General features: G+C 34.0%; 1 protein-coding gene across 1 annotated transcript in view; it reads left to right on the top strand.

Annotated features, from left to right (window-relative positions):
* Positions 1–18,428, top strand: part of LOC145259694 (uncharacterized protein F13E9.13, mitochondrial-like) — a 136,036-nt gene that overhangs the window by 97,329 nt on the left and 20,279 nt on the right. Inside the window, exon 4 of the mRNA XM_080117363.1 lies at positions 11,696–11,846. Within this exon, the coding sequence (XP_079973489.1) occupies positions 11,696–11,846 (151 nt within the window). The remainder of the gene's footprint in view (positions 1–11,695; positions 11,847–18,428) is intronic.

Below are 18,428 nucleotides of genomic sequence, written 5' to 3'. Positions count from 1 at the left end.
CTCTACTTTCTTTCTCACTTTGAGCTGGAACTTTCTTTAGAAAGGGATTTTTCTCTCCTCTCACCGTTTTCTCTGCTTGAGCAAAAGCACAGTCTCTTATTCCTCTCAAATCTTGAGAATTCTCGCGGCTAGTCTCACTCTCTTTCCCATAAAACCAACTTCTTTTTCTAATTACTACTATAAGTTTATAAAAAAAACAACAAAACGTGGATATCCTATAATGAAAACAACCCCCAATATTCCCACATTATATATTCTCCACAAATCCCTATATGGCCTATAATATCTGGCATCGCTATATATAAAATCACCCGAGTCATGTCCAATATCCTAACTCCATTAATGGCCACTATTAGCACCTCCCACATAAAAACTCTGGAGATTTACTCAACAAAATAAAAAAAACATTAATGTACAAAGCAAAATTATACACAGCTTAGATCTAATATGTCTAACTAATCTTAAATTTACTCATCTAAAAAAAAAGCAACATTTGGGGCTCTACATTTCGAGTGAAATAGTTGCATTTGCGAGTGAATTTTCAAAGTGGCGACTAGAAATAATGAAACGCTTATCTTTTGGCGTTTGTATTCAACGACACTCTTGCAAAGCTCACTGCTGAGTGAAAAATATCTTTTCAACTTTTTTTAATAAAACGAGTAAAGTCAAATTATTTAAACAATAAACAATGTAATATATAAAACATAAACATATATATATAAAACAATATACTTTACTTTTTTTTTAAACAAAGACTTATTATCTGAGAAAATTTGAATGTTTATACCTTCAAGTATCAACATAAAATTTAGTGTATATTTAGAATTACTTATTAAAAAAAATACAAAAACATCTTTATGATGTACATATTTGTCATAGAACAAAGATGTCATATTCGAAAAATCATGTGGGTTTGGCTAGTAACTTTTCTATTTGGCTAGTAAACGAAAATATTTAGTTGTCAAAGGTCAACTAAAGATAAATTTGTCCGTAGAGTCCTGACATTGACTTACCTTTTTTTCCTGACACCTTTATAAAAAATTATCAGACTTATAACTGATATGACTTATTTTCAATTCACTAATAATCTCTACACGCAAAATTTCAGTCTTCTTATCAGTAATCCGGGTTTGTATTACTGTACACATGGATTCGAAAAAGTTGTCAAAAAACAAATATATAACAAATAAATGTTATCAAAGGCAAGATAAGTTACTTTTCTACCAAACTGGATATATTTTTTATGTTTTTATTCAATGTAACATATTTATTCAGCTCGAAAAACATACAGTGTTTACCGATGTATTGGAAAATTCAAGATGGCGTCTCACACCCTCTTTAACACCGTAAGTTTGGGAAAAGGTGTTATAAATAAAAAACTATACAAAATACTATTAAAAACCCGCCGAATATATGTCAACCTATTTCACGGTAACATATATTGAGCGAGTTTTTAACAGTATTTTATCCGTTTTTTTTTATTTATAACACCTTTTCCCAAACTTACCGTGTTAAAGAGAGAATCAGACGCCATTAGTGAATTGAAAACCCGGTAATCCTTTTTTGCATCTATGTGTACAATACAAACCTTTTAGTGGAGTACTATTAGCCTGCTTTTTGTTAGAATTCCTAGAATTTCAAGTTTAAATTACCTACAAACACAGAATACTTTAGATATATTGACGACATTTTAATTTTTCTTCCCGAAAACACGCACATAAAGAATATTAAAAACAAATTAGACCCATAAAGTTTATCCCTGAAACAATCACTCAATACCATTTCTAGACATATTTATTATAAAATCCAACAATAAACTATCCTTCAAAGTTCACCGCAAAACTACACACAAAAATGATTACATACTTTTCCACTCACACTAAAAAGAGGCATGATAATCAATTTCTTCCTACTTGCATTCAAATTTATAGTTCAGAATATCTGGATGAAGAATTTAAATACCTCACAAAAACTTTGAACACATTGCAATACCCCACATATTTTATATTAAATCCAAAGGAAAAAAGCTACACAAATATTTTCAAGGATCGATAAGTAAAAATCATATACACCAGACACTGCTCTCATAAACAGACATCTTCGCCAATAATGCAATAATTTGCAACACTCCGACCAAACTAGGAATGCCAATAATAATCACAAACTATAAAACAAACATTAAAAAAAAAAAAATTCCAAAACAAACCCATATCCAATGCAGGTATATATACTGTCTCATGTCATAATTGCCATCATATATACATTGGTGAAACTCAACGTGGACTAGAGAAAAGGCTCAATGAACACAAGTGTAAAATGTTTTTGACTCCTAATGGGGGTATGAGACGAATGGATTCGCCAATCATTTTTATAACCACCGGCTGTGCTAAACAACCAATGAAAACGTTTCAAAATTATTATAAAAATTGTCGAATTTTGGATTCAATCAGTTCACCGTTAACTACGTCACGGACCGCATTTGATTCTTGGCCGCCATCTTGGTTACTGATCTGAACTACGCCGTCATCTTTGTTCAACACAATGTCTCAAAACTTAACAGGTTAACTACACCACAGACCGCATTTGATTCTTGGCCGCCATCTTGGTTACTGATTGCAGGTATATATACTGTCCCATGTCATAATTGCCATCATATATACATTGGTGAAACTCAACATGGACTAGAGAAAAGGCTCAATGAACACAAGAGATATAAAAAATAGCAATTCTCTGAATGCACTGTAGGTTTCTACAATTTATCGCATTTAATAAGTAAACTCATATTAAAAGAACAGAATTTAAATTTAAACACATGCTAAATAACTTAAACCATTAAAAATATTATGTATAATAATTAATATATATAATCAGTAAATAAATAACAAAACAAAGATACACTCATTTCATTTCAATTACACAATCATATATATACATATATATATATATACATACATATATATACATATATATACATATATATATGCATATATATACACATATACATATATATACATACATATATATATATATATATACATACATATATATATGTATATATATACATACATATATACATGTATATATATATATATATATATATATATATATATATATATATGCATTTTCTTTAAATCAAATATATGTATATATTCAATAAGGCTATCTTAAAATTAAATAATAATGCAGCATAATCGCATTGACACACTGGCTCTCATTAGATCACCGAACTTAAGCAATGTTGAGGCTGGTTAGTACCAGATGGGTGACCATTTCGGAATTCTAGGCGCTGTATGTGCTCTCTGCTTATCTCGGCATTTGCGTCCAGTCGTCCTGTACATACACTTCACTTACCACTGGTATTTAACACTGTCGACCCAGGAGAGGTGTGGTCAGAGATTGAGCACCTCCTGCCACAAAAAATTTAATGTGCAGGCACCCTTACGTGGGTATCCATAATCCGTTAAAGACTGAAGGAGCCTGTTTATCTTAAAATTGCGATGGTTTATTAAGCTCAATGGAAATAGATTTACACTTGCAGAGCATATGTGACTTTATTAAACATTTCAAAACCAAAGGAATATGCAATTAAATCACATTCTTATTGTTTAAATTAATATGTCTTACACGTGTTTCATTGAATGGCATAAGCCAAACAAGTCATCAGAGACTTTTCATTAGTTTATAAACAACAAAAAAAAAAAACAAAAAAAACAAAACAATATATACTTTCTTTTTTTATGAGCTAATGAAAAGTCTCTGATGGTTTGTTTGGTTTATGCCATTCAATGAAACATGTGTAAAACATAGTAATTTAAACAATATGAATGTGAATTAAGCATATAGTCCTGTAATTTTGGAATGTTTAAAAAAGTTATATATATATGAATATGTTTGTATATTTTGGCAGCAAGTCATTATTCAAGCACGTCTGATTGAACATGACAGAGTTATTCTTTTTTCCGATTTTTTTTGGATATCTTTTCCATTCGCTGAGCGGTCTTTTTTATTATTTTTATTTATATTTATGGCGTGTTGTACAGAATGACGCCCATTGTTCAGCCATATTATTCTCAAGCGCTTTCTATCAGTGCGTCCGATTATCATCAGGAGTGATTGTTGTTATTATCGTTTTCTTTTTTTTTTCCTTTGAGGCTTGTTGTATTTATAATTTTTTTTTATTGGCTATAAAGGTGGGTGCAGGAAGGTTAGGGGCGAATAATTTTTATTTTTTAATTTGGATTTTCTTATTTTCTTATTTTATAGTTTATTTAGGCCCCTGATGATAATCAGTCACACCGATAGAAAGCGCTTGAGCAGAATATAGCCGAACAACAACAACGTTTGGGCGCCATTCTATGCTGAAATAATAATTAAAAAAAAACGCTCGGCGACTGGAAAAGGTATACAGAAAAATCGGGGAAAAAAATAACTGTCGTGTTCAATCAGACGTGCTTGAATATATATTTGTATGTGTGAGTGTGTGTAACCGTGATTTATTTCCGATAAAAATATTTATAAAAACTATTTAATTTCCGCCTCTTTTGAATTCTAAATCTATGAAAAAAAAAAAAAAAGTATTTCCTGTAATTCACATCAACGTTTGGTTGAAACAGTCAAATATAATTGAAGAGTTTGGTTGAAACAGTCAAATATAATTGAAGAGTTTGGTTGAAACAGTCAAAGCGATTTCAAATTTCACCATCATTGGCCCTGCTTCTCGCAATGCAGTTCTTATCTTATCATTCGAGATGAGTATCATTTTATTTATTTATTTATTTATTTTCCAGGTTTGAACAACTGAGCCATATCAGAAGGGAATTAAAAAAAAAAAAATAAAAAAAAAAAAAAACTTCCCAGCTCAATTCCAGTTTTGTCCTTTGTAAAAAGAGTTGGAATGTGGATGTACTTGAGGACTTATGCTTTCAAAAGTAAGCCCTCCTCCTCCTCCTCCTTCCGCTGTCCCTCCCAGATGGCTCTGGTTAGCAAAGTGACTTGTGTGCCTGCCTGCTGAACTTGGAATTGAGAGATCCTTGTTTGTGTTAGATTGAAGAGCCCTTCCCCTCCCCCGCACTGCTTCTTCATCTGCTATGGTTGACCTATGTGTGAAAGAAGTGTGTCTGTGTATTCCCACATGTTCAAATCTAATGTGTGAAAATGTATACATGTTTATGTGTTGAATATATATATATGTGTGTGTGTGTGTGTGTGTGTGTGTGTGTGTGTGTGTGTGGTGGCTTCCTTCAGTCTTGACAGACTATGGATACCCACTGTAAGGGTGCCTGCACGTAGAATTTTTTTGTGGCAAGGGTTGCGCAATCTCTACCACACCTCTCCTGAGTCTGTGTTGTTAAATACTGTGGCAAGTGAAGGTTCAGGACAACTGGAAACAATGCCAAGATACTGCTAAGGAGCTGCTAAAAAAGCCTATCCTGCCTTGACAGAGTACAAAATAGACTTCGTGGCTTAGTGGGGATGCCCTTTTCTCTTCCCTGCAGCCTCTCTCCTGCAGAAGAGACGTTGCAAGCCTATCCTTGTTTTATCGTTATTTCCATGGCAGGTGCTCGTCTGAACTCCAATCTCTGGTCCCCCCCTCGTCAATCTTTTACGAAAAACACCCGTCTAGCTGAATCCACTGTCAAAAGCTTTCCCCACTCTTTATCTATGCCTAAATCAAAGCGTAGATTCCATGAACAAAGCTTCTTTCTTAGAACTGCACGCCTGTGGAACTCTGTTCCGTCTGCCTGCTTCCCACCTGACTACAACCTGGATGTCTTCAAGTCCAACGTAAACAAATTCCCGATGAACCGCCCCCTTAAGCAGGCACTTTATTAAATCTCCACATTAACATACTGTACTTACAATAACCCTTATCCCTGAGTGGCTTCTGGGCTTTGATAAGTGGTGACCACCTTCTAAAAAAAAAAAAAGCGGAGAGCACATACAGTACCTAGAATTACTAAATGGTCACCCATCTGGTACTGGCTAATGTTGCTTAACTTAGGTGATCTGACAAGAACCGGTTTGTCAATGCTATATATATATATATATATATATATATATATATATTAAACCTGTTTTTATCATTGAGCACTTTTAGTTGAAATAAAAAGTCGGTCAATTTAGCTCTTATACACAGATCATCATATAATGATTAGATCACTCTGGCAGACGTTAAAATGCATTTAAAAAATAAATGTTTAAATTTCAACAGTATTTCTCATGGATAACGGTAGCCGAATGGATTAGGTCCTTGCTAATCAAGCCAGAGATGGCTTCTGTTGCCGGGTTTGAATCTATCGACTGGTGTTAATCGTGACACCCTGCACTGATGATCCCCAAAAGGATGAAACATTAGTGTCTGTAGGTATTTAATTATTATAGTAAATAATTATATATATATATATATATATATATATATATATATATATATATATATATATATATATATAAAGTGAACGTGTCTGTCTATCTGTGTACATTTCCCTACACAATAACTCTGTCAATTTTTAGTCTAAAGATTTGAAACTTGATCTACAGGGTACTTAGATTTGGGAAAATCTTTGTGATCGGTTTTCGACCAGAAATTTATCTGTTAAGGGGTCAAAGTTCAACAATTTAACCTTTGAAAACTCTACCAAACTCCTCTGCCAATTTTTGGTCTAAACACTTGAAATTTTAGATATAAGTTCCTTGGACATCGATCTAACTTAATAACTTGATTTGAGCCCAAAACAATAAATGTTAAGGGGCATAATAGGGGTCAAAGTTTAAAAAATTTACCACTTTTTTTTTTTTTTTTGCTCAACATACACCTCCAAACACCCGGGCAACACCGGGCTGAAATGCTAGTATATATATATAATTATTTACTATAAATACCTACAGACACTAGTTTTTCATCTCTTCGGAAATCTTCAGTGCAGGGTGTCACGATTAACACCAGTAGATTCGAACCCGGCAACACAAGCCATCTCTGGCTTGATTAGCAAAGACCATAACCATTCGGCTCCATTAACCGCATGAAATAATGTTGAATTTAAACATTTTATTTTTAAATGTTTTTTTTACTTCAGTCACAATGATCTAATCGTTGATGATCTATGCATAAGAGCTAAATTGACTGACTTAATTCAACTGAAAGTGCTCAACGATAAGAAACGAGTTTCTTAAAAGGGCTGACATAATCATTTACTATAATAATTAAATACCTACATACACTAATGTTTTCATCCTTTCAGGAACCTTCAGTAGAAGGTGTCACGATTAACACCAGTGCTAATATATATATATATATATTGCACGAGATTGCGTATTATGCATGGTAAGGTGACGTGATAGAGTGGTCGTTTTATATCCAACCTAACTATATATATATATATATATATATATATATATATATATATATATATTAGCAGCGAAACCCAACGTTGCCTGGATTGAATGATGATCAACGAATATATATATATATATATATATATATATATACTTAATTTACTCACATAAAATTCATATACGAAAGTATAGATTTATGCGTAAACTTTAAGTATTTACTTCAAAAGTGCTCAATACGTTGGTAGAGCTAGTTAGTAAGTTATAAAATGTATATGGCGATTAAACTACACTGAATATTCTGCGTTTCATCCACTCTAGGATTCTTCAGGCTTATGCAAGAATTCTGTGGTTGTTTTTCGTTTGGCTAACTAAAATTTCAATAGAAGAGGTGCATATAAAAACGACAAACAACAACAGAATTTACGCATAAGCCTGAAGAATCCCAGAGTGGATGAAACACGGAATATTCAGTGTAGCTTAATCGCCATATGCATTTTATAACTTACTATAGTGCTAATGTATATATATATATATATATATATATATATATATATATATATATATATATATATATATTAGCAGGGAACCCAACGTTGCCTGGGATTGAATGATGAGCAACGAATATATATATATATATATATATATATATATATATATATATATATATATATATATATATATATATTTCTTAAAGACGACAGATAGCTTCCATTTAATCAGACCTTTTTTTTATGTTTTCAATTTTTCTGATGATCTTTTTGGTGTATGGATCAAATGAATTAATATACGTTGCGTGTGTTGTTTGAAGTTGGTCGCTGTTGTACTATTCATCTGTCCAAGAAGACGGCATCAGGATCATGTGAGAATATTGTTCGCTGGTAGAGTTTTTTTTTTTATAGTAGTGCGAACACTGTGTGGGCCTTGCTCTGTGGTTAGTACTGGGTCACTTGAAGAGGGTAGGGGTGGAATGGAGTTACAACAAGCATTTGAGTATGTTTGGGCAGGTTTTTGCGTTTTAATGTATACAGTTTCAAGTATTTTTAACTTCTTGGCATTTATTTCGTGGTGTATTATTTTTGTGTTGTTGACTAGAATTTCTCACATCAAAAAGGGGGGCAGTTATGTAATATTGCACTAGATTGTGTATTATGCATGGTAAGGTGACGTGATAGAGTGGTCGTTTTATATCCAACGTAACCATATATATATATATATATATATATATATATATATATATATATATATATATATATATATATATATACTAGCAGAGAGACCTGACATTGCCTGGGATTGAATGATGATCAACGAGTGTTTCATACTCCTATATTTTTATTACCATCAGAATCAATGATATCGTCCATTTTTCAATCAAATTGATTGATTGCCTGCTCTAGTTGGGGACCCCTTACTGTGCATTGGAAAGTAGTCTCACATGCCTCTCTACAGTGACTTAATCCACAATACATTGTAGTCTACATTGCACTGTAAAGAACTACTGTTGATTTTATAAAATAATTAATTGAATGAAAGTTTCAAATGCAAAAGTCAAGTATCATGCTTTAATTGTGCTTTAAACAGAAACATTCATTTCAAATGTGCCACTGTCATATCAAAGAACCTACTGTTGATTTTATATGCCTGGCCTTACTACTTGTGCCGTGATTATGGCTTTAATTTAAGTTTAAAAATAGTCAACTATCATGGTGCAATTGGGCTTTAAATAGAAACATTCATTTTGAATGCGCCACTGTCATATCAAAGAACCTACTCTTGATTTTATATATATCTACAGAGACAATAAGTACATAGTTTGATGTCAGTTTAGGAACTGTGAAATTGAAAATACAGAAGATTTGCACGAATGCACCAGTCCACAACTTCATCCTGTTTGACTAAGATGAGCATCAAGACAGTTTCTAACTTTCCCTATAGGACATCCATAAGGTCTTCCAGAAGTTGTTGGAATAGCACAACACATACATTGCAACTGGAGAAGATTACTTCGAAGGAGACTAGAGTTTTATTTGTGTACTATCAATAAAAGTGCCCATACGAAAAAAGTCTATAAACTTATTGTAGGCACCTCGTAGAGATAGAGATATATGGCATCAGAATGTGTTTGAAAGAAATCAAGAATGTGATTGATGGCAAATGTGAAAGCTGAAATACAGATTATTTATTTTAAAAACTATATATTACATGTTTCAGACATGTACCATGATTTCATTGAGGTGGATTAACCTGTTAAAGGTCATTAAAAATCCATTCACATCATCAGCGACTCACAAAATAAAAACAAATCAGAAAATGGAGTTCAAAACATATATATATATATATACACACACACACACACACACACACACACACACGCACACACACATGGGACACGATATACCATTAGTGTATTAAGCGATGCTCTTTGTGTAAGCAAATCGAGCTTAGGTATTCGAACAATGTCAAAACATCATTAATTCTCTACCCGCACAGCAGCTGCCGATTAGCATAATGGTTCAAAGCCTTGACTGTCATATGGGCGGTCGGGTTTCGATCCTTGCTTGAAGCAGTTGCCTGTCTAACCGCACTGATGAGCTGTGATACAGTGAACCAGTACTGTATGTGGATGACTATATATATATATATATATAAGTAAAGCCTCCTTTTTTTAACTTGGAGAGCTACGAAGACTGGAGTGGTACCATTAAAATAAGCAATCTTTTGTGCTCCAGAATTTAGTTTTCGACATAGACTCCACTATTCTCAATGCACTTTTGCTAGGAATTCAGTGATGCATCTCTGCTTCTGACATACATCCATGACACAGGTGGCTTTCTTAGAGTCTCATACCGTCAATATCTGTAACAGAGAACTAAAACTTTCAGGTCATGAATGCATAAGTTCAATAATAACAATGCAATTTGCAATCTCTTCTGAGCCATTCAGGCGGAATAAAAATAAGAGGTATTACTTTTGGAACGTCCCTCATATATACATATATATATATATATATATATATATATAGGGCGTTGGGATATAGTGAAAAGAAACCATTAAAGTGCTTGATCACAAATGTTAGAGCTAAAATACAGATTATTTATTTTAAAAACTGTATGTTACATATTTTAAAGATGTACTGTGGTCTCATTGAGGTAGATTAACCTTTTAAAGGGCGTAAAAATCCATTCAAATTATCATGAAATGAAAACAAGTCAAAGAGTGGAGTTCAAAACGAAATCATATAATTATAAAATATGTAACATAAATTATTCATTTTAAAAACTAACTCTCTCTCTCTCTCTCTCTCACTCTCTCTCTCTCTCTCTCATACATATATATATATACATTTTTATGTAATGTTAGTTGGAAACAACTCATGCAGAGTGCTCCATTACTCAGAAAATTTAAAAAATAAGAACATAATTTGTTACAGAAGATAAAAAACATCAGTACTGTCGGTTTCAAATCCAAATAAAGGGGACCTATATCTGGTTGTCTATGCCAAACTCTCTTCGGCCTCTGTTTACATCTTTCTCCCTGAAAATGGTGTATCTTTATTGACTGTCTCCCCAACTATTCTCACTATGGCGAGTCACTCAGTGCACTTGACAGAGCACAGTGACCCCTGAAAACTTCGTCTGGTGCTCGAAATTCTCACAGCACAACATATGGCAAAATCACGTTGACACACCGGTTAAGCAATGTTGAGCCTGGTCAGTACTAAAACACTTATCTTGGTATTGTTTCCAGTCTTTCTGAACTTCTACTTGCCTCTGGACTCGAGCAGTGCTGATTCAGGAGAAGTGTGGTTGAGCATTGTACAACCCTTGCCTCACAATTATATAGGTTTAAGGCTCCTAAAATTCATATTAGGATTGTCTGCAAGAATCCCTGGCATAGTGGATATAGTACTTGGTAAAATTCATTTGTAAGTTACTCAAACAATTGTGAACTACTTTTAACATCTATCCAGTCATGGCTGATAGAACGAGAAAATGCTACATCTGTGAATTAAATAAAAAGTTTCATGCAGATTCTCAAGTTCGACAAGTTGCGCCTGGAGAAGGTCAGAGGTTACATTGACCGAAACGTTGTGAAAATAATACTCAAGATGAGAACAAATAATTCGAAAAAATGATATTTATTCTAAATTTGATTTTTAATATCACTTTTTTAATAGTCATTATTTTCCTAGAGAGAATTTAATTCCTCGTTTTTTTTTGTTTTTTTGTTTTTTTTTTAAATTTAGCTGTATCAGGGTTAGTCATGGTTAGTGTGTTCATAACTTAATGAAACAAAACAAAAAAATACTATGGTTTTTAAATTTAAAGCGGACAATAATTAATTATTATTATTTTTTTTTTAGGTTTGGATTTTATCCGTGCCGAAGGATTTGTTTTTTCTCACGTTGCTGATGAAGGCTTAATGAATTCGTGTGCTGGTTCTTTGATGCGTTATCGGAAACGAATTGGAGCTGAAGACATTTTAGTTTTTACAGACATCAAGAAAAAGCACAGGTGAGACATTTAAGTTATTTCAACTCGACAATATCAGTTAATAAAAAAAATAGCACTGGTGTGTATCTACAACACCTTTTTGGTTTTCAGTTGGAACATTTAGAGAGTGCATAGCAGGGGCAGACAAATTCAATTTCAGGACTGAATAAAAAATCTCACAACAATAAATGCGTGTCGTTTTGTTTTTGTTAAATAGATTTAGGAGAATTATAACACAAAATACTATTTTTTTAAAACACAAATCAATTCAGGTAACTTGATTATGTAGTAGAACTGACATCTATTCAATGGAGCCGCCTTCAGCCTCAATCACCGTCTTGATATGGGTTTGGAACTGGGAGTATACCTTTTCTATAAGTGTCAGCGGGAGCTTGGTGAATGCTCGGCGGATGACAACAATCATCATGTTGTGGGATGTTTTTGATGTATGACCAAACGAAGTAGTCCAGCTAGTGTAGGTCTGGTAAGAAGTGAAGCTAGTGAGAGAAGTGTACTGGGTATCTTCAGACTTGTGGGCTGAGTCCTGCTGCAATATCCAGGGTCTGCCAGCAGCCACCTGATTGCACCAGGGGATTACCACTCACCACACTCTTCAGCACATCCTGGTACACTTTGGTGTTGACTTTCAAGCCGACTTCGAAGATGTGAGGTGGCATTATGTGGCCCTTAATTGAAACCATACCGAAGACCATAAACATGGTTGCAAATTTTTTTTCATCTCTCTGGGCACATCCCTCAAGCATTGAACCGTCCGTATTTGCATTTTGAGTGTGCTGGCAATGATCCTGTTGCCATAACTAGGATCAGTAGAAAGCATGAGTTGTACAGCAATGCATCGCCGATCTCGCTGGTTGAACATTGTGTCACTTTCAGACATGATAGAAGGTTCTTATCGCTCTTGGGATTTGTACACAACTGGCCAACTAGTAGATGGTCTGCAACAAAAAAAGAAAACCGGCTTTCATCAAACAGAAATGGAATCATGTCATCTTTTCTAGAGCAACAATTTTATCATTCCATCCTCTACATTGGTCACCTGCTTTCCATGACCTCACGTTACCCTGATCAGCAGGACTAAAGTAGGTTCTCGACCTTGCCCAGGGACCTCCCACACACTAGCAGAGGGAAGGAGGCACCTAACTTTTCCTTTGACAAATATAATATATATTTATAAAGAAAATCATTTTTAAATGATTAATGGGAAATCGAATGCATTACAAGGCTGACCTCGCAAGTTTGAATTATTGTGGAGTTATCTGCCCTTGTTTCTTCAAAATGACGATGTGAGATAGTCCCATTTTGCTTACTCATAAAATTTTATTTTCTTAATTATGAATAAAACTACTGGATAAATAGTTTATTTATTATTCTTTGAATATAACATTTTCGTTTTGTCACGAATAGGTAAATCATACAGATTCTTAAAATGTTTGTCTTTTAACTCATTTCCGGACTATTCTAGCGTTTTAGGGCAATTAACCAATTAAAAAACTTTTTTTAAAATGTTTTTTAAATTCTATGTATTTTGTTTTTATTGAGGAGACCTACTTTTTTAGGTGATTATATGTGGTTTTGTGAGGGGGTTTTGTTGCGGAGGGTACTTGAAATTATCATTAATTGTAAGGTTAAAGAAAGTTTTTTTATGGAGTCTTACCACTCGGACCTAGGGTTAGTGGTTGCATTAGTAATTATTATTTATGTTTTTTTTTTTTACAAACCCTTCAGCATCCTCCACCCTCATTAAAAAAAAAAGGGCATGCAGAATATATCATTCATAGCAAAAAACATTTTTGGTTAACTGTCACCTATGAAATCTATAAAAGCGAAAATGTACGTATGTATGTGTGTTCGCTTTTTCTGTGTGTCTACAAAAGGCTTCTTTCAGAGAAGCGGTCGCTCGCTTCACAACTTTTTAAAACTTTTTATATCACATATAAATCGTAATATCTCACAGTTAACAACGAAGCTCGCCTGTCTATTTCATTTGCTCGATTTCGGGAAGATAAATATTCAATATTTGTCACTCGCCGCATGTGGGTTAGTCTTTTTCCTATAACATCTTGGGGGAAAAAAGCGTTCAGCAGTAAATGAAATCCCGCAGTCAAATTTGACCTCATTAACTCATTAAAACGAGCACCTGCTAAATCCAAGTAATTAAATAAATTCAAACGTGTTTCTGTAAGCATGTCGTGGTGGGGCAATGGTTAACGTCGCACGTTTTTTTTTTCACAACTTTGCTTCAACGGTTCCGGTTCGATCCTCATACTTACCTTTTTTTAACCCACCCACACACCTCCAAACACCCGGGCAACGCCGGGTACCCCTCGCTAGTCTATAATATAAATCTCACCTGCCTGCTTAAATGTATGTATGTATGTATGTTTGCTTAAAACTTTCGACAGAGGTGACGGATTTTCACAAGATTAGTTTTATTTTGAAGCTCAACCCTTTGGACGACAAATATCGAAAAATTGGCCAAAAACATTAATTCCTTCACCCTTATCCAGGCACTTTTGTACAGGCAGGGTCGATTTTTTTTGCTGACATTTTTTGCAAGTTATTCAACCCTCGCGTTCATGACGTTGGTTAAAAGGCGTTATTCTGACCGTCCGTGACGTCACAACCACGGTTGGCACATCTGTAAGAGTTTGTTTTTTTCACCTCTTTTTCTTCTGGCACGTTACGAGTTCTGCTTACTACTCCTATTTTTTTTGCACTTGCAATTTTCCTTTTTTTTTCTTTTTTTTTTTTTTTTTTGCTCAACCAACATCCTTACACACACTCCTTTCCTTTCTTTTCTGCCTTTGCGTCACGGGTTCGAGCCTGCCTGCTTGCTACAAATTTTTTTTTTTTTTTTTTTTTTTTTTTTGCTCAACACACACCTTCAATGCCAGGCACCCAGACTAGTCGTTAAGAAAATTCACAATCCTTTCTGCAATCCAATCATTTTATTATGGAAATCACTCCAGACAAGACATGAAGCCACATAATTTAAGAAGCTAACAAGAACAAAATATGATTGTTGCAAAAACAGGAGATGTCTCAGAACAGTTTTGAACTCTTTTTGTTTGTTTTAATTTTCTTATTTTGTTTTTTTTTGGAGATGAGGCATCCTACTGGATGCCAGACATTCGCCCACTATTTCAGTCACTCCAACCGAGAGATCTTTTTAAGATTCTAGCCGTTCCTTTAAGTGCAATTGTTTATATATCTCTTGCACTTGTTTCACCGAGTATATTTGCCAGTTAGTTTTTCAGATTCTTTTTCATGAGTTTGGTTGCTCCTGTAATTACCGGAATGAACCACTTTTATGTCTCCTTATCTCTATACTTACATATTAAAGGCACTTTGTGTGTGTGTGTGTGTGTGTGTGTGTGTGAGTTCGTTCCCTATGGACTTCGAATTGACTAGGTTGATTTTTTATGAAATTTCATACAAATATACTTTGTGTCTGTGAGTGTTCTTAAATAAGCTTTGTATTGGAATGCCTCTGATAAGTAGTGAAAATCCTTAATCAATAATCAAAAATATATGTTTAAAGAAGAAACAGTCTGATTTTGAACAAAGTTAAAAACTTATAAAGCCTAACATCATAAGTGCATTTGAGAAGCTTTATCATCGCACACGAAGAAGGGATAGACATATAAAAGCAATAGTAGGTTATTTAAGATATGGGCGCGTTTGAAATGATTTTGCATTTTAAATTTTAATGCAAGCAATTATATATGAAAATAATTTTATAAAATCAACAGTAGGCTCTCTACAGTGCAATGTAGACTACAATATATTGTTGACTAAGTCACACTGTGGGGAAGCATGTGAAATTTCCTCCTGGTGCAACACAGTGGTTCTCCAACTAGAGCAGGCAATCAATCGATATGATTGAAAAAATAGGCGATTTCATCAATTTCGATGACAATAAAAGTATTGTGTGGAACATTCATTGATCCTCATTCAATCCTGGGCGATGTCGGGTCTCCCTGCTAGTGAAGATTAAAATCAAGATACAATTGATGATAAACCTTATGTCAAGAATCCTTATTGGTTCCCCAACAAAGGAAAAATTGGACCCAGTAATTCACTCCTGTTTGTAAGTTTGTTCACACTTTTTTCGATAACGATGCCTTGGGTTTTTTTTAAATTTTGCACAAACCTTATTTATGGGGAAAATAAATTTTTGCCAGGACGAATTTTCTGGGATAACTCTAGTTGTCCCACCCAGGTGGCATTATAGGGGTAAAATTGCCTCAAAATCATTCGTCTGTTTACATTTTTCTCAATGATTACACCTTGGATTTAAAAAAAAAATGTTGCACAAATATTATTCATGGTGAAAGTAATTTTTTCACATATGGAGGGAGACCCGACATGCTTGGCTGTTCCAATTTTAATTGAGTAAAATTAATGTTCTTCATTTCTTTCTTAACTCAACGTTTGAGACGTAAAGGAAAATTTAATTTAATATCTTTAATGTATTTTGGGTAGGGAGATACAGTAATGTGGGCGAAAATGTTGTGAAAAATAACACTAAGATGAGAATAGTAGTTTGAATAATCCAAACAATAAAATGCAAGAAACATATTTTGCATATTTTGGTACAAAATCCAGCTCCACATTCAAATAAAATTTTGGTACAAAATCAAGCTCCACATTCAAATAAATTTTTGGTACAAAATCAAGCTCCACATTCAAATAAAATTTTGGTACTAAATCAAGCTCTATATTCAAATAAAATTTTGATATTAAATGAAGCTCTACATTCAAATAAAATTTTGGTACTATATCCGATGGTGAGGCCCCACCTTGCGGGCCTTGAGGAGTGTGGAGCCACCCTTTAATTGCCATTGCTCTCAGGTCCATTCTGACCCGGAGTGGTAGTACCTGTTAGGGTCCCAACTATGGGTTAAATAGAATTTGACTTAAAAAAAAATATACTCCATTAAAAATCGTTCCTCAAAATAACTAGATTTGGCATTAAATAACCTGAAAAAGGTTGATATGCCGTAAAACAAAAACAACCAACCAACCAACCAATTCTCCACCCAAAAAATGTGAGGCAGTGACCTTGGGAAGGTGGACCTCATAGGACTACTCGGAACCACACATGACAGATACAAGGTTATTCCATATTCAAAAACGGCCAAGACTATGAGGACGTAGGTGAAGTGAATTCCATCCTTGTAACGGCTTCATTTTGCCGCAAGCTGTTATTTCCTGAATGAAACGGAAACAAGTGGCTTGGCATAAAAATTCAACAATGGTTAAACTTCTAAGCATTAAAATTTTTTATGTATGCTTTGAGTAGATATAAGTTTATCGCATCGCGAGGCTGCACTTGTCATTTACAAGTTATGCGAACATCTAAGTTTCGAGTATGTATATATATTCGCAAGCATACACGTTGTGTGTATGTGTGTGTGTGTGTGTGTGTGTGTGTGTGTGTGAATTGACACGCATATTTTCTTAAGATGCAAGAGACGTTTCTTATGAAAAAAAAAAGGGAAGTGATCCACATTTTGGGAAGAGGCTACATTTGAAAATATTTCGTTAACAATTTCCTAAATTAGCAAGGTCACTCAGCATTGTCCGGTTTAAAACTTGTATTAAGTTTTGAGACATTGTGTTGAACAAAGATGGCGGCGTAGTTCAGATCAGTAACCAAGATGGCGACTAAGAATCAAATGCGGTCCGTGGTGTAGTTAACCTCTTAAGTTCTGAGATATTATGTTGAACAAAGATGGTGGCATAGGTCAGATCAGTAACCAAGATGGCGACCAAGAATCAAATGTGGTCTGTGGCGTAGTTAACCTCTTAAGTTCTGAGATATTGTGTTGAACAAAGATGGCGGCGTAGTTCAGATCAGTAGGCGGTGTAGTTCAGATCAGTAACCAAGATGGCGGCGTAGTTCAGATCAGCAATCAAGATGGCGGCGAAGAATTAAATGCGGTCTGTGACGTAGCAAACGGCGAACTGATTGAATCCAAAATTCGACAATTTTTATAATAATTTTGCGACGTTTTCATTGGTTGTTTAGCACAGCCGATGGTTATAAAAATGATTGGTGAATCCATTCGTCTCATACCCCCATCACAAGTCAAAAACATTTACAAACTTGTAATTTATATTCACGTTCATTTTTGGATTCATTTTTACCAGATTAGCATTTTAATTAAAGAACTGGACCACCCGTGACTTATTGGGATCAATATTTGCTATATATCTTACTAGCAGACCTGTGCGTGGGCGTTGCCTGGGAAAAATGAAGAACTCGAAATGCCCCCCCCGTTTCCAATTCTTGATGAGAATATGTATCTCGAGAATTTAGAACATAATCGATAATTGTATTGAAAACAGGGAAAAATATTAGAATCATCCCATCTCTAGTAAAAACTAAATTTTTTTTTGTATGAACAAGTCATTGCTTATCAAGACTAAAAGATTTTATATATATATATATATATATATATATATATATATATATATATATATATATATATATATATATATATATATATATATATATAGTGATTTAAAGTTTATGAGGGGGTTTTGAAGCATGAAAAACGATGTTACTTTTTGTAT

This window comes from Euprymna scolopes, chromosome 35 (genome assembly GCF_053919585.1).
Source record: "Euprymna scolopes isolate OS-2025 chromosome 35, ASM5391958v1, whole genome shotgun sequence".
Taxonomy (NCBI): domain Eukaryota; kingdom Metazoa; phylum Mollusca; class Cephalopoda; order Sepiida; family Sepiolidae; genus Euprymna; species Euprymna scolopes.
The sequence above is the reverse complement of the archived record's forward strand: the minus strand, read 5'-3'. Positions and strand labels throughout refer to the sequence as shown.